Source organism: Equus asinus, chromosome 29, assembly GCF_041296235.1.
Source record: "Equus asinus isolate D_3611 breed Donkey chromosome 29, EquAss-T2T_v2, whole genome shotgun sequence".
NCBI classification, from domain to species: Eukaryota; Metazoa; Chordata; class Mammalia; order Perissodactyla; family Equidae; genus Equus; species Equus asinus.
Genome location: NC_091818.1, coordinates 39343898 through 39360476, shown reverse-complemented (window position 1 = coordinate 39360476; position 16579 = coordinate 39343898). Strand labels below are relative to the sequence as shown.

At 42.7% G+C, this 16579-nt stretch overlaps 1 protein-coding gene across 8 annotated transcripts in view; it reads right to left on the bottom strand.

Annotated features, from left to right (window-relative positions):
• Positions 1-16579, bottom strand: part of SFMBT2 (Scm like with four mbt domains 2) — a 244299-nt gene that overhangs the window by 67770 nt on the left and 159950 nt on the right. For all 8 annotated transcript variants that reach the window (XM_014841320.3, XM_014841318.3, XM_014841322.3 and 5 more), the window contains one exon: positions 5818-5900. In XM_014841320.3, the coding sequence (XP_014696806.1) occupies positions 5818-5900 (83 nt within the window). The remainder of the gene's footprint in view (positions 1-5817; positions 5901-16579) is intronic.

The window sequence follows — 16579 nt, the reverse complement described above, 5'->3', positions numbered from 1 at the left end:
ATTCATGAGGAAAGAACCACGCTTCTTCATCTGTATCCCAGAAATCAGAACTCCCCTTGGCACACACAGGTGCCTAATGATATTCGTTGAAGGAGTAATAGGATGAAGACATTCTCTCTTTCCAGTTCCACACGCAGCCTTACTTCTACAGAACCACGGAGGTACAAATCATGTCTTCTACTTCCCTATATTCCTCACGACCACTAGAGGTGGACATATTCGAGGATTTTAAAGGAAATAGATGGAGTATCCAGCTGGTATCATTTTCCTTCAGCCTGAAGAGTGTCCCTTAGCATTTCTTTCAGTGCAGGTGTGCTGGAGATGAATTCCCATAGTTTGCTTTTATCCAAAATAGTCTTTATTTTTCCTTTGTGCTTTGTTCCTTTTTATCTTTATTTACTTTCTAAATTCACTTTCTAAAAACTTACATATAGGAAAATTCACCCTTTTTGGTGCACTGTTCTATGAGGGTAGGGCTGTTAGATAAATGCATACAGTCATGCGGCCATAACCACGTTCAAGATACAGAATAGTTCCTTCTCTCCAAAACCCCCTTGCACTAGCCCTTCAGTAATCAATCCTTCTAGACACCAATGCCTGGACCGCCGATCTCTTTCCTTTTTTTTTTTTTGAGGAAGATTAGCCCTGAGCTAACTGCTGCCAATCCTCCTCTTTTTTGCTAGGGAAGCCTGGCCGTGAGCTAACATCATGCCCATCTTCCTCTGCTTTATATGTGGGACGCCTACCACAGCATGGCGTGCCAAGCGGTGCCATGTCCACACCCGGGATCGGAACCGGCGAACCCCGGGCCGCCAAGAAGCGGAATGTGCGAACTTAACCGCTGCACCACCGGGCTGGCCCCACACCGCCGATCTCTTTCTGTTCCTAATTCCACCTTTTCCATAATGTCATATAAATGGAATCATGTATATAGAGGTACCACAGCTTGTCGATCCATCCACCAGTTGAAGGGCATCTGAGTTGTTTCTAATATGTGGTGACTGGGAATAAAGCTGCTATAAACACTCAAGGACAAGTTTGTGTGTGAACATAAGTGTGTTAGTCCGCTCAAGCCACCATAACAAAATATCACAGACCAGAGGACTTAGACTTTTATTGCCTCACAGTTCTGGAGGATGGACGTCCGCGATCAGGTGTGTTCAGGGCTGCTTCTCTTGAGGCCTCTCTCCTTGGCTTGTAGACGACCATCTTATCCCTGTGTCTCCGCGTGGTCTTTCCTCTCTGCATGTGGTCTGCGTCCTACTCTGCTCTTCTTATAAGGACATCAGTCACAGTGGACGAGGGCCCACCCGTATGACCTGATTTTACCTTCCTTCCCTCTTGAAAGACTCTGACTCCAAATACAGTCACCTTCTGAGGCCCTGGGGGTTAGGACTTAATCATATGAATTTTGCAGGGATGTAATTCAGCCTGTAACATGGTTTTTATTTCTCTAGAAATAGGACTGCTGGCTCCTATTCATACGGTAAAATGTATGTTTCTAAGAAACTGCCAAATTATTTTCCAATATACCATCTGACATTCCCATCAACGGTATATGGAGTATCAGCCGCTACAGAGCCTCATCAGCACTTGATATTGCCAGGTTTTCACATTTTAGCCATTCTAAGAGGTAGATCTAATGGCATCACATCATGGTTTGAACTTGCATTTTTTCCTACAACTAATCATGCTGAGCAGTTTTCCACGTGTTCGTCATTAGTATATCCTCTCCGGTGAAGTGTCTGTTTTTCTCTTCCTTCCTGAAGTATATTTTTACTGGATGTAGAATTACACTTTTTTCTTTCAGCACGCTCACGAGGCTGGTTCTCTGCCTTTTGGCCTCTGTTGTTTCTGAGGAGAAGTTTGTTGTTATTCAAATTGTCATTCCTCTATTGGGAATGTATCATTTTTCTTTGAAAAATCTTTCCAGATTTTTCTCTTTAGGTTGGTTATCGGCCATTTGACTATATTGGGTTTCTTGGTATTTAGGCTGCTTGGGGGTTCACTGAGATTCTGGAACCTGTAAATTTAGATCTTTCAGCTACTTTGTAAATTTGGGGTCTTTATTTCTTCATAAATTTTTTCTTTCTCAGTCTCGGTGGCCGCGTCTTCTAGGTCTCCAATGACACACGACACTGCCCCACAGAGCCCTGAGATTTTGTTCATTTCCTCCACCCCCCCAACACGCCAATCTTTTTCTTCTCTCTGTTCTTCAGATGGGATAATTTCTATCTTCAAGGTCATGAACTCCTTCCTCTCTCATATCTATTCTGCTATTACTTCCCTCCAATAAATTTGCTTCTTTCAGATATTGTATTTTTCTCAGATCTAGAATTTCTCTTTTTCATACTTTCTACTTGTGTTCTGACACTTCCTATCTTTTCACTCATTATCACAGTATTCTTTACATCAATGGTTCTCAAACTTTAGGGTATATCAGAATCACCTACAGAACCTTTTAAAAACATGGACTGCTGGGCCTCATCCCAAAGTTTGTGATTCAGTTGATTTGAGCTGAGGCCAGAGAACTGGTATTTCCAACAAGCTCTCAGGTGACGCTGAAGTTGGAGGCCTAAGGACCACATTTTGGAAACCACTGCTTTCCACCACTCAGCTTAAATATAACAGCAACTTTAAAACACTTGTGTGCTAATTCCAACATCTGGGTCATGTTGACTTGTTCTCTGCTAATTATCTCTCCTACTAGAAATGAGTCAGATTTTCTGATTTCTTCATGTGTTGAACAACTGTGGATTGAAATCTGGATGTTTTACAGGTTATGTCATAGAAACTCTGGATTGTGTTACATTTCTCCCAAGAGTGTTGATTTTTCTGTTTTAGCAATCCATCAACTTGGCTGGACTTAAACTATACACTCTGTCTCTTGAGAAGCAGAGTAAATCTCAGTTTAGTTCTTTCATCCTTAGGTAGGCTGCCTGAAGTCTGACTGGGAAATACATGGTTCAGGGGTCAGCCAAAGATGTAGGCACAGTTTATACTGCTATCGTAGGAGGGTCAATTCAGTATGAGCTTACTCAGCCAAAGTAGGAGCAAAACTCCCTCCTAACATTATTTTTAAAATAACTACAAAATTTTCCAAAATCGCCAACTACTATAAATTTCAATCAGATGTTATAATACTATATAAATATGTCTATTTTGAAATATGTAAACTGAGACAAACAGGTTCCTGTCAGTAACAGAGATAACATCTTTATGTGACTCATGGAAAGAAACCCAAGGAATTCACTTCTCCACGTCTTTTTATATACGTTGTTAAAACGCAATTATACCTTTTAGTAACCAGAGTACAATTATCCAATGTATGTTAAGATACCAATTTGCTCCTTTCCTTTACATTTCTTTGGAAAGAGGAGTCAAAGAAATTCTCGGTGGGCTATGTTTCTGCAAGTCATCCTGCCTCATCCACGTGTACTATGTATTGACCTTCTTTTTGATAATACAACTCGATAGGCTGCCTGAAAAGCCTCTAAGTAACTTAAAACGCACTTTACCCTACTTAATAAGGGAAAGCTACAACCATATAACCTATTTTCATTTCAACTCACTGCTTGAGGGTAATTTATAAAGGATCAATAGCAAAACTATTACCCGCGAGTTTATTTCACTAAGCATTTGGCTGTGTCAATCCATTTCAGAACGGCCTCTGATTGTTAAACATCCCCAGGGAAACATTTTCTAAGCATCCACTTCTACACTCTGTCTCCTCTAGTACACAGGAGATGTATGATTAAAAAATGAATTCATAATAAGTATTCCATTAAAGAGCACTTGTAGAAAGCTCACAAAATTCAGCCAAGTCCCAGTAATGCGATGCATATGCCAACAGGCAGATAACAATACTGTCGATTAAATAAACAGAGAACCAGAAACAAAGGGGGGGCATACATGTAACAAGTGCATTCCTAATGAAGACGCCAGCATAGTCATTAAGATAGGGTTAATCTTGGTAGTTAAATCCTGAACGCTCAGAGGCCACCTGGGGATGTAGCTACTTGCTCCACTATTAAAATCCATTTGGACGATGGCTGGCTGAATGGGAGCAGAGGACAAATAAAAGGAAGCTTCGGAGGACCTATGGTGTCACAGAAGAAACAACTCCCTAAATACAGAACTAACGGAGATGCCAGGATTTTCCCCGCAAGGTTAGAGTCAGGGAAGGAATATCTCTCTTATCAGGTGGAAAGCACAATCTCAAAGGGGTTTGGAGACGTGATCAAGTGTTTCCGTGATCCTGAATGAAAGGCAATGAGGCCAGCACACCCTGTGACAAGTGACGTCAACATAGTAAAACGTCTAGTAAGACTGCACTGGACTGAAGACGCCTTACAAGCTAACCAGATGCTATCCTCATGATGGTGTAGTTACACAGCTGTCCCCATCACAAAACCTAAACACAGACCACACAGTCCTTTCAGCGCTACAGAAAAACCACCTTGGTGCAAAGGCAACGTCACCAAGTAGAAAGTTCATTTAATCCTTTAGGGAGCCCTGATTTCCAACTCTGTCACTGATTTGTTTCTGCAAGTATGAGGACAAGTTGACCCAGTAATCAATCTACTTAATCCTCCAAAATCCGTTTTTGACTTATGGTCGGTAATGAACTTCTCTCTATCAAGGCAACCCTTCCCGTCTCTCCATTCTCATATTCTGTTACCCCCCAGAGTACAAATTACACACCGGGTGGCAATGAATCAGCAGTTCTAGGAGCACACGTCTTTGATTTGGGAGCCCTGCGCGCTGGAGGATCTGCAGTCCCCAAATGGAGGGCTGGGTCTTTTTTCCTCAGTGTAAGGAATTAACTCTAACAACTAAAAGCATGCTCAACACATTAGGCTCTACATTTAGGCCTCATTCTAAAAACACAAATAATCATCCACCTCCCTTTTCATAGTTCCTGGGGGCGCTGAAGTTTAAATGAATAATTTATAAACTACTTTATACAACCAACTCCTGTAACTAAGCGAGTACACACGTGCGAGCACACACACACACACACACACACACACTGCTATTTTATGAGACAGCGTGCCAATAAGCTCTATTTCAACAAGGAAGTGGCTTAAAGTAAGCAAAGCACAAAATGGTTGGACCAGCATCTTATTAAAGTAATCCAATAGAAAAAAATTTAAGAATATATTTTAAGAACACACCTGAGGGGCAGAGAACCTAGATCCATGGGCTTATCAAATGTTACACTGCACAGCAAGGGCATAGCTAATGGTGGCACAGGTGGCTCTCTGTCCACCGAAATTCCTCCTCCTTCCTCCATTGTGTGGAATCGTGGCGGGGAAGAGTAGCCAGCCAGGGCACATTTCCCAGCCTCACTCATGGTGCAGCCAAGTGACTAGCTGTCACCAATGGAAGGAGAACGGAGTACGATGTGTCAATATCAGTGACCGTGTTTACAACTCGGGATCTCTTCTCTTGGATCTCTTCCTATTTGCTCACTAGATTCAGACAATGAAGCCAAATTCTGATCTAGCCCGAGGCTCACCACAAGGAGGAGACCCAGGCGCCAATCAGAACACCCTGGACCCGTCCCTGAGTGAGCACTAAACTCACAACATGTGTGAGCCACTTTCCATTCAGCAGTCGACTTGGTACCACGGCCCAGCATCACCTCAACTAACACACAACCTCGAAGGAGGGCTTCTCATAAACGAGGGAAGTTTTAGGATCCTATGACACACGGGAGCACTCGAATCTTGCTCAATAAATAGAATTCAACCTACAAAACTCATAAAACTTGACATCTATGACAAAAGGAGTAGCAAAAACCAAGCTTCTTACATTTCTGAAGCAGAAGGGAGGTGCTTCTTCTGTCCCACACTGCTTGTGATAATCCGCCCAGTCGAAGTCCTGGCCAGAGTAACCTGTACACAACAAACACGGACAAAACAGCACTCATCAGACTAAACCTCGATCAATGAACAGCTTTAGGGCGTGTCAGTAATTAAAATCATAAGGAGTGCAAGCATAGGCCCCCAAAGGGGGAAGCCCTTTCTTGAGCCTGAGCACACATCAGATTTTATGAGAGTTGAGTGAAATATTTCAAAAAGTGTAAAGTACTAAATGCAGGTAAGGTGTACCATCATTATCCTAATACGGTGCCTGAAACCAGGTGAAGGGTGGAAGCAATCGACAGCAGTGCATGCTGCTGGGGAGATCTGCTTTGGGGGAGAACGGGTGAGAAATGAGATAGCACAAAACACGTTCGCACAATGCACTTTGCAGAAACGTACAATAATACCACCCTGCCCGTCAATTCTGAGTTCATGGGGAAATTACTTCCCAATATCCTCGTGGAAACCATGACACTATTGGAAAACATCACTACCGTGGGGGGGGGGGGTGTGATTTTCAAAGAGTAACACGAGGGAAAGCAGACAGCAACAAGGAGTCGAGGTTTTAGTGAGAAAACTCCAGAAAAATGAAAGGAGGGGAGGAAGAAGCCTTGCCTTACAACTGAACTGCGCATGAGGAAGGAAAATGAGAATTGGGAAAGACGAGCCTCTCCAGCGAAGCTTTGGGGCACATCTGAGATATTGAGGGAAAGGTTTGAAAAACGAGTCATATATACTAAACTTAATTAAATATAGACATTACCAAGGTGGTTTTCATCTTTCTTTATTCATTTCATTTCATGGGGGGGGGGCAATTATACAATGTATATCCATCACGACCACCAAGACAAGACATGGGAGAAGGTAGGAGACAGTTCTAGATCATAAAATAAGAAAAGCACTGGGGGTATGGCTTAACCCAGGGAAAATACTTCTCACTATGAGTGTCATTTGCATTTTCTGTGAACAAAAGATGGCAACGGAAACAAACAGTACAGTACCAATTAGGATTAATCTAAAATGTGCGAAATGTCCCTACAATCTTCATTTAGGGTGCTCCCTTTATTGGTTTAAGTGTATATAAATCTATAAGGGATTTCAGAAGTATATATAAGTGTGTGTATATATTTTTTTTTCTTCTTTTTTTTTGGTGTGAAAGACTGGCCCTGACCTAACGTCTGTTGCCAGTCTTCCTCTATTTTGTACGTGGGGCACTGCCACAGCATGGCTTGATGAGTGGTGTGTAGGTCTGCACCCAGGACCCGAACCTGCGAACCCTAGGCTGTCCATCGAAGCAGAGTGTGGGAACTTAACTACTTTGCCACCGGGCCAGCCCCTTAAGTGTATTTTTGACCTAAGTCCCCTGATTTGTTTTCCCCATATTGTCACAAATTCTACACCTGAAAATCCACTAGCATGGGGACTTCTAGTTACACAGTTCCACACTTGTGGAGCCACTACAGAAATTCTTTTTTAAAGAAACTCAAGATGCTGGTTGCCTCCTACCTCCATTTGTACTACCAAGTACAAAATAGTATTCTTTTCATTAAGTAAGCTCAATTTATCCAATTTTTTTTTTAAGATGGAGGAAGGCAGCTGTCCGCCTCTGGCCCAGGACTGACCCTCGACCTTCTCATGCCCTTCTGACCATGAGGGGCAGAGGTATCCTCTTCCTCCCAGGACATCCCTTTCATTCTATAAAGACTGACAACTATCTTTCCAACAAGGAGATAAGAAGTCTCAGAGTTTTGAGATGCTAGGTGCTCTTTCTGGCTACTTTTGAAGAAGTTCTGCAAATCTTCCACCTGCCCTTCTCCCCACCCCAACCCTTCCCTCTAGAGCTGCCCCTCCAGCCAAATGGCTCTGGCCTCAGAAGTTTCCGGAAGGGACCAAATCAACTTTCTTCTAGACATTTATAAACAAAATGAGTCTTAAAAAAAGGAATGCAAGTTTCTTTACAATTAAAAAATCCTCCATTTTAAAAGTAGTTTTTCTGGAACTGTTTGTGATCAAATCCATGCAATAATGTATAAGAACAGAAGAATTTGCCAAAAGACACCTCACGCTGGGGAGGAGTCCCTGAGCAGTAGGAAGGGTACAGAGCCAGAAAGGAGAACTGGTCTCAGACCCACTTCTACCAGGAAGTGGATGAAGCAAGGTGAAAGTAAATTAAATCTTCGATGTCTGACACTCTTCATCACCTAATTCACAAAATAAAGAGAAGATGTTTCAAGTCTCCTCCAGCTGCTGCATTCCGTGATTCAGAGCCACCATTACTCATTGTTCTCCTGCTGCTACTTGGGATGTTTTTCCTCCCTCTGTGGTTAATTCCCTCCTCTTCTCCTAGGAGAGAAGTGTGGCAGGGTTGATGAAGACGGGTTATGGAACAAGACATTCCCCAGAAGAGCTCTCGACTGAACAGCTGGAGACAAGATGCGTCCCTCTAACAGAAGGACCCTATTTGTTTAGGGTTGTAGCAGACCGACTTTGTCTAAGCCAACTCTCCCTCTGTTCTAATATCTCTTCCCTGGACCTCTGCTACTCCCTTGGTTTATTTTGTGAGCTGAGGAAAATCTCATCAAGATTATGGGGGAAAAGGGGAAATAAGAAAAAACCTATACACAAGAATAGCAAACCATTTTCTGATATAACATGGAATTTGGGTATTCTTTATGGTTGATATCTGTTCAGATAAAACTTTGCAACTTAGAAGTTACCTGTACTCCCCCTACACATGGACACTGAGCTGAATTTTCTATAATCACATTCATACCCAACAACTTCCAGTGGACCTCAACCCACTTCCTAACACGTCATGCACCTATGGTTTCTTGTACCTGCATCCTGGATGGATAGACTCTCTCTTTATGGGGAGGTTTTTTTTTCTTTTGAGGAAGATTGGCCCTGAGCTAACAACCACTGTCAATCTTCCTCTTTTTGCGGAAGAAGACTGGCTCTGAGCTAACATCCATGCCCACATTCCTCTATTTTATATGTAGGACACCTGTCACAGCATGCCCTGATAAGCAGTGCGTAAGTCCACACCCGGGATCAGAACCAGCAAACCCCGGACCGCCGAAGCAGAGTGCACAAACTTAACCACGACATCACGGGGCCAGCCTATGGGGAGCCATTTTTAATCTAGTAATTTCAAGAGATAACCAAGTCTTGCTTGGTGCCAAAGCAACAACTAATTACTCTGCCCCTAGAACGCTCTCATTTCCTCGAACATCCCAACAGCCTAGACTTCTCCTCTATTTCCTTCTCTTAGGGACCTTTATTCCCTTCATAACTCAGAATTCTTTTCCTCGGGGCTGATAACGAGCTCTCTCTTTGTAAGGCAATTTTGTGACAGCTCAGAAAACAACTGCCACATAAAAACAAATTGCGGTGGCTTGTATAATACAGAAAACAGGGGTCAATTATACTCATTAATCAACAAAGATAGAAGAAGTACTGAGACTTTACTGTAGCCAGAACCTGGGAGGGAGGAAAACAGCAGAGGGGAAAAGAAAATAAAAGGAAATTAAAACCCCCCGGGCTATTAAACTTTGCAACAAGCTGCCATAGGAGCCTGTTGACCCATAACCACTAGAATCATTTAAGCTTTTATTAGCATTTATTCTGAATGAAGTTCCAACTGTGACACGTCCGAAAGGCAACAGGTCGATGACCATTTCCTCATGATACAAACTCATTGACATAAAACAGCTCCACTTGCAAACATTCCTATTGGTGGTGCGAGTGGACAATTCTTTCGAAAAACAACTTGGCAGTAAAAATGTTCATGAACTTTGACGGTTCTGGGAATTTTTCCCAGCAAAACAACTCTAAAAACTGAAAAATTGTTATACATTGAGACACAACGGCATTATTATTGATAATTTGGGGGGGAAAATAAACTTCACATCCAAAAAGAGGAAATGATATGAAACTTTTCCAAGTCCGTGGCATGTCATGAAACTGCACAGAGTTTGCAAAGAAAAGAAAAGAAAATCATGAAAAAATGATGGCCATAGGTTTAGATGAAAAGACTGCTACAAACATATACAGAATTATCAAATCTATATATAAAAATAGGCAAAGAAAAAGACCAAGGAAATGTAAGAAAAACTTCATAGTAAAGATTGAAATATTCCAGTGAATTATCTGGGTGGTGGGACTCCTGGATATTTTTTTGTTCTACTTCTCTGTATTTTCCAAGTTTTCAATGATGATCAGGAATTATTTCAATAATAAAAATTATCTGAAAGCACAGCATCCTTGGCCTATTTTAAAAGATAACGAAGGCAGTAGTCAGCGGCCAAGGGGTACTTCAGCACACGGACTACACCGTGACTGCCTCCCCACAGCCATCCTCCTGTTCTCATCTGCTAACAGCATCCTGATTTCATCCGGCTTCTAGAGGAAGTGAGGCCTCCTCAGCACAAGGAAGTGACTCGTGACAACCCTGAGATAATCGTGCTGTTCTCATGCCCCTTGCCAGTGACTTGGGATGGAGGGGAGGGGAGGGATTTAAAAAAGGATTTCCCTCTCTAATAAAAGAGACACACGGGAGTAACAGAGCAACTCTTCTATGCTGGGTGGATGTGAAAACAATTGTGCAACCTTAATAAAAAGTAAAAACAGCAAAAGAATACCCTGCTTGCCTGCTACTGGATTGGCAAAATAAAAAACAATTTTTAAGAATCCCTCACTGTATGGGGTCAGCCCGGTGGCGTAGTGGTTAAGTTCGTGCGCTCCGCTTCGGTAGCCCAGGGTTGGCGGGTTCAGATCCTGGGCGTGGACCTACACACCACTCATCAGACCATACTGTGGTAGAATCCCACATACAAAATAGAGGAAGACTGCCATAGATGTTAGCTCAGAGCCAATCTTCCTCACCAAGGTGGGTGGCGGGGGGGGAACGAACCTCCCACTGTAAAGACTGTTGAGAAACAGGTACTTTTATGCATTTCTGGTTGGCATAGAACTAGAAAAACCATTCCAGGTGTCAATTTGGCAATGTGTGTCAAAATCTTTAAGAAGGTGTCTACTCTCCAACTTAGCCATTTATTCACTCACAGATTCATTCATTTAAAAATATTTAGTAAGTGCATGCTATGTGCTAGGCACGGTTCTGATACTAGGGATACAGAAGTGAACAAAACCGACAAAAATCCTTCCCCTCGCAGTTTATATATCAGTGAAACGAGCCAGAAAACACAGAAATGTGAAAAGCGAGATCATCACAAGCACAACAGAGAGAAAGTGGAGAAGGGCAGAGGGAGGGCTGCATCGAGGAAGGTCCTGACGAAAAGGTGACACACCGAGGAGCTGAGGAAGCGAGCCATGTGGCTATCTGGCGAAAGGGTGTGCCAAGGAGAGGGACCAGCAACTGTAAAGGCCCAGCAGTAGGTCCGGAATGTTCTAGAAAGAGCAAGGAGGACTGTGGGGCTGGAGCAGAGGGAGCTGGGGTGAGAACAGAGCAGTAACTCTACGACGGGGTATCCTATGAAAACAACGGGACGCCTGGGCAAACATTTTATGTATAAAAGCAGAATTGAGAACAACACACAAGAACAGGAGCGTGTTTAAATCAACTATTTACCTACAAATCACGGAACTCCCCACAGTCCTTTCAGTAGCAGCTATTTTGGCCTGATATATCTTAAGAAATATGACAAATGAGTGTGTATAAAATAATCAAATAGATATACAAAGTTACATACCCGAGGAAAGAGCAATTTGGAAGAATATACACCAAAAGTTCTTTCTACAGGATAGGAAAATTCAACTTTTTTCAGAATTTTAAAGAACAAATGTGTGTTAAATCTCTAATAAAAAAATCAGCCTTTAAAAAAGTAAGCAGGAGTCCTATAAAGTAGCAACACTTTCTAAAACAAGGAAATGCATGCATTCCGTAACTATTCACGGTAAGTCTCCAGTTTGTAACTCTGGTTAGTTGCTGGTAAGATAAGGATGGAAAAGGAATCGGCTCGGGTTTCAGGTGCTCAGGCAGCTCCTGAGAGTGACAGACGCACAGTGGGATAAGTGTGACACAGAAATAAAGGCAAGGATGGAGGGAGACATGGAGAATTAGGAAGGAAAGCTCAGAACAATCCCACCACACGTGACTGAAGAGCACACAGCCCCATAACGAGATGATCTTCACCCCAGAGCACGTTTACACTGCTGAGGTGCTGGACTGCCTGGTGTTAACAGTAAACTTATTTCGGTTTTCGTTCAACGTCTCTTTGGAAGAAAAGGTGACACAGTCATCTTCAAAGATCAGCAAATACCAGCACTGAGCTAGAAGAATGAAAGATGACACAACAGAAACCACGCTGAAAGAACAGGCTCTTCATCCTTTCTCAGGAAATCTCGTGACTCACGAGAGCAGCTCTCCCGGGCACTTTTTCATTGCATGGGGCTTCCTCTTGAAAGGTGATCACTCTCCTTCCAGGCCCGAGGCTTTGACTGAGTTCCCTGAACACTCACTGAGGCTCAGCAGGCGATGGGCTCCCCTCACGTGACCCTCACCACCATCCCATGAGGTCAGGAGGATGCATGTCTGCACCGCCCGGGTGAGGAAGCAGGACCACACAGACCTCAGGTGGCAGAAGCAGCCCGGTGACCGGTCTGTCTATTCCCGAGCAAGTTTCTCAACAATCTGCCCATTCATTTCATGAATGACTTTGTGTACAGGCTTACAGGCAGGAAGGGAAAAACACTAGTAACGAAAGCCTTTCTTTTCATCCACGCTGTTGGCTAAAGAGCTACACCGTCCCCTTGGAAGCGGCCAGCTCCCTCCACATTCTCAGTTGATGTTCCATTGCGAGCCCTTCCTGAGGCAGAGCTTTAAAACTTACACATTCATTTCCAATGGAATTACGCTGCTTTTACATTCATGGAAGAGTACATTACAAAAAAAAAAAAAACAACGGAAAGTAAGGAACGAGGAGGGAACTAAGTTAGTATAAACACCAGTCGTTCCAACTTCCTTATCTTTTAGAATAAAAATTAATGTTGAGAAGTACTTAATGCATATAGGTCACGGTGGGACACTTAACACCCTTCTCTCTCTGGGGGCATACTCAAAATGTTATTCTGAATTATAAACATAATGTTAGGAGATGTAGATAAGTCCCCAGGATGGAGTCTAACATGATATAAATATCACCTGTCAACAGCAAAACCATCTTAAGAAGCTTGAAGAATGAAGTAAATTCAGAGATAAGGGAACAAGAGGGTTTTCAACAATCAGATAAGTGAACTTAGTTTTCAACAGTCAGAAATATTTTTAGATACAAAAAACAACCCAGGGAGCCAGCCCGGTGGTGCAGTGGTTAAGCGCGCACATTCCACTTCTCGCTGGCCCGGGGTTCGCCGGTTCAGATCCTGGGTGCAGACATGGCACCGCTTGGCACACCATGCTGTGGTAGGCGTCCCACGTAGAAAGTAGAGGAAGATGGGCACGGATGTTAGCTCAGGGCCAATCTTCCTCAAAATAAATAAATAAATAACCTGCCCAAAATAACCCAGATAATTTTGAAAAGGAAGAAAAAGCGGAGGAATTCACCTAATAGATATTAATAAATTATAAAGCAAAATCAATTTTTAAAAGTGAGGTATTTGTGGGGCTGGCCTGGTGGCGCATTGGTTAAGTTCACACATTCCACGTCAGCGGCCCAGGGTTCACCGGTTTGGATCCCGGGTGCAGACATGGCACCACTTGGGAAGCTATGCTGTGGCAGGCATTCCACATATAAAGTAGAGGAAGAGAGGCACAGATATTAGCTCAGGGCCAGTCTTCCTCAGCAAAAAAGAGGAGGATTAGGAGCAGATGTTAGCTCAGGGCTAATCTTCCATAAAAAAATAAAAAAGTGAGGTATTTGTGCAGAGATGGACAAAGAGACTGACAAAGAAGCAGAACAACTAAGAATAGGATAAGGTTCACACCCAAAAGAGGTCTTGATATATGCCAGTGGTGGCATTATAAGTCAGAAAGGAAATGACAGACTAGTCAATCAGTGATGCTGAGACAACTAATGCATCTGAAAATGCAATTCAATTCAAGCAATAAAATAAAATAAAATTGTTTTCTTTCCTCATGCCCCAGAAAAAATTAATTCTAAGTAGGTTAAAGAGCTAAATACGGACAAGAAAACTGCAAGACTCTGAAAGAAAACAGAGGAACATGAGTAGCAAGGATTTCTAATGACACATAAACAAATCACAATAGAAAAGATAGATATTTGACCACATTATAATTTACTACTTCAGTATAACATGAAACACATAAAAATGAAGAAATAACACACAGACTAGACTATCATATTTGTGAAGTGCATTGCTGGGAAAGAACTCATTTTCGAATACATAAATACTCCCATAATCAAAAGAAAAAGGGCAAAAAATATAATCAACAATCCAAAGGAAATAGAAATTGCCAACGAGCGCATGATGAAATGTTCGAATGCACGCGTAATCAGGGACACTCAAGTGAAACAAAGAGACACCTGCCACTGCCACCAGAATGGCCAGGTTCAGAATGGCCTACAAACATGACATTAGAGTGAGGATGATGCAAAATGGGAACTCCACACTTAAATACATCCCCAAAAGGATCTCTCACACTTGGGTACACGTACTGAGATGTGCATTTGAGTGCCATTTGCAATAAGGAAAACTGGAAATACCTTAAATGTCTATCAATGGGAAGTGGATTTCAAGAATTATGATATGCTTTTTAAACAGGTAAGACGAATAAAAAATCTATAAGCATCAACACGGAAAAACGTGCAAAATGCTAACGAATTAGAAAGTTACATAAAGATTCGCATCGCATAATGCTATTTATGTACATATCAAAACAAGATCTCTTGTAAACTGCCTGGAATAAAAACAATGGGAGACCGGTGCAAGGACTAATACAGAAGCCAAGGCAGTCGTGTAGGAAAAGCATAACAGCTACAGGAAGGCGGTTATCTGGTGGAGGATGGGTGTAAAGGGTTATGGGAGAAAGAGATGGAGGGGAAGAGAATGGGGGCGGGACTTCTATTCATTCAACACTCAACCAATATTTCCCAAGGGCCACACACTATTCTAGCTACTGGGGATGAGAAGAGAACAAGACAAAAATCCCTGTTCTTGTGGATCTTTCACTTTCACGGAAAGAGAGATTAAAAAAAGGCAAAGAAGTACAATCCGTATTACTTGTTATCTTACAGGATAAAAAGTTCTGTGCAGAAGAGCCATAGGGGGAAGGACATAAAAATGTTCGGGGTGGAGATTTGCGATGGATGCTAAACAGGGCAGCCAAGAAAGATGGGTCAAGACTGAAGGAGGAGGAGGAGTGTGGCAAGCAGAGGGAAGGAGGGACGCGCGCCATGTTCCAAGAAGGGCAAGGAGGCCAGTGTGAAGGGGCCTCTTAGTCAAGAGGCCAAACAGGGAACTGGCGGGCCTTGAAAGGCTGTTGTCATGACCTGGACTTGGCCACTGACTGAGGGAGGAAGGGCCCGAAATCTGAGCAGAGGAGGGGCCCCTGTGATGTACGTTTTAATGCCATCAGTCTGACTGTTGTGTTGAGAGCAAACTGAGGAAAGCGGGAGGCCACGGCAGTCACCCAGGTGACATTTAACGGTGACCTGGACCGGGGTGGTCTCAATGACACACGGTCAAGTCCCAAAAACACTGACAGGATTCACTGATGGATGAGAATGGGGTGTGAGACACAGAGGCGTCACGGATGACTCAGGCTTCAATTACATCTACTTTATTTCATTTTCTAAAAATCTGAATCAAATAGGGCAAAATGTGAGCATCTCTTCAATGGAGGCAGTAGGTCCGCGAGCATGTGTGTTTATTATTTTCTGTCCCCTTTGGTTTGTCCGAAATAGGGGATTACAAAATGGGTTAAGTTTCATCGGTCAGTGTTCGAGGTCTTTTTTTTTAGGCAACGACACTACCAGTTAGGGTCACTGCTTTGCGTGTTGATAATAATTAAACACCGCCTTTATTTCTTAAATCGTGTTAACAGTTTATTTGTCTATTAAGATGGCCAAATAGTGGAGACAAAGTGCTAAAGTAAATGATGTACTTTAACCTTTGCTCACACATTTTACAAGAGAAATTTAAAGGCTACACATTTTCTACAAAGACGCCCCTGGGTGGGACATTTGTCCCCCTAATTCTTCGACTCATCTTTGATGTTACATGCCAAGGAGGTTAATGAAATATTTAAAAACGGCAAGTCATGGTTGGTAACCTATATCCATTTTTGCTTCGTTGAGTTATTTACTTATCTGATCACTTTTTATAGCGTCTATAACACTGAAGTGTTGTTCATTGGGTTAAACTAATGGGATCAACTCTCGAAGGTTCTGCTCTTTGCTCACCAGGAAAGCACGTGCTCACAGAGACAACACTGGAAACCCCCAGCCACTCCAGCTTAGGCTCTTTGTCTCTGAAGTCTGGGGACAGAATTTTTCTTTTTTTAGATAGGAATAGAGTCAAAACAATGTGAGTAAGAATCTATGTTCTTCGCACATCTCATGTACCACCTGATGTCTTTTGTTTCATCAGCTGCCATCCCGGGGGAATGGGAGGGGGGGCGTAATACCTTGTTAGGACAGGCAAACACAGTGTAATTGTAAGCAGTGTTTACGGTGCTAACAGAAATCTGACAACGCAATACGTTCATGGAAAACATACAAGAGAAGATCTAA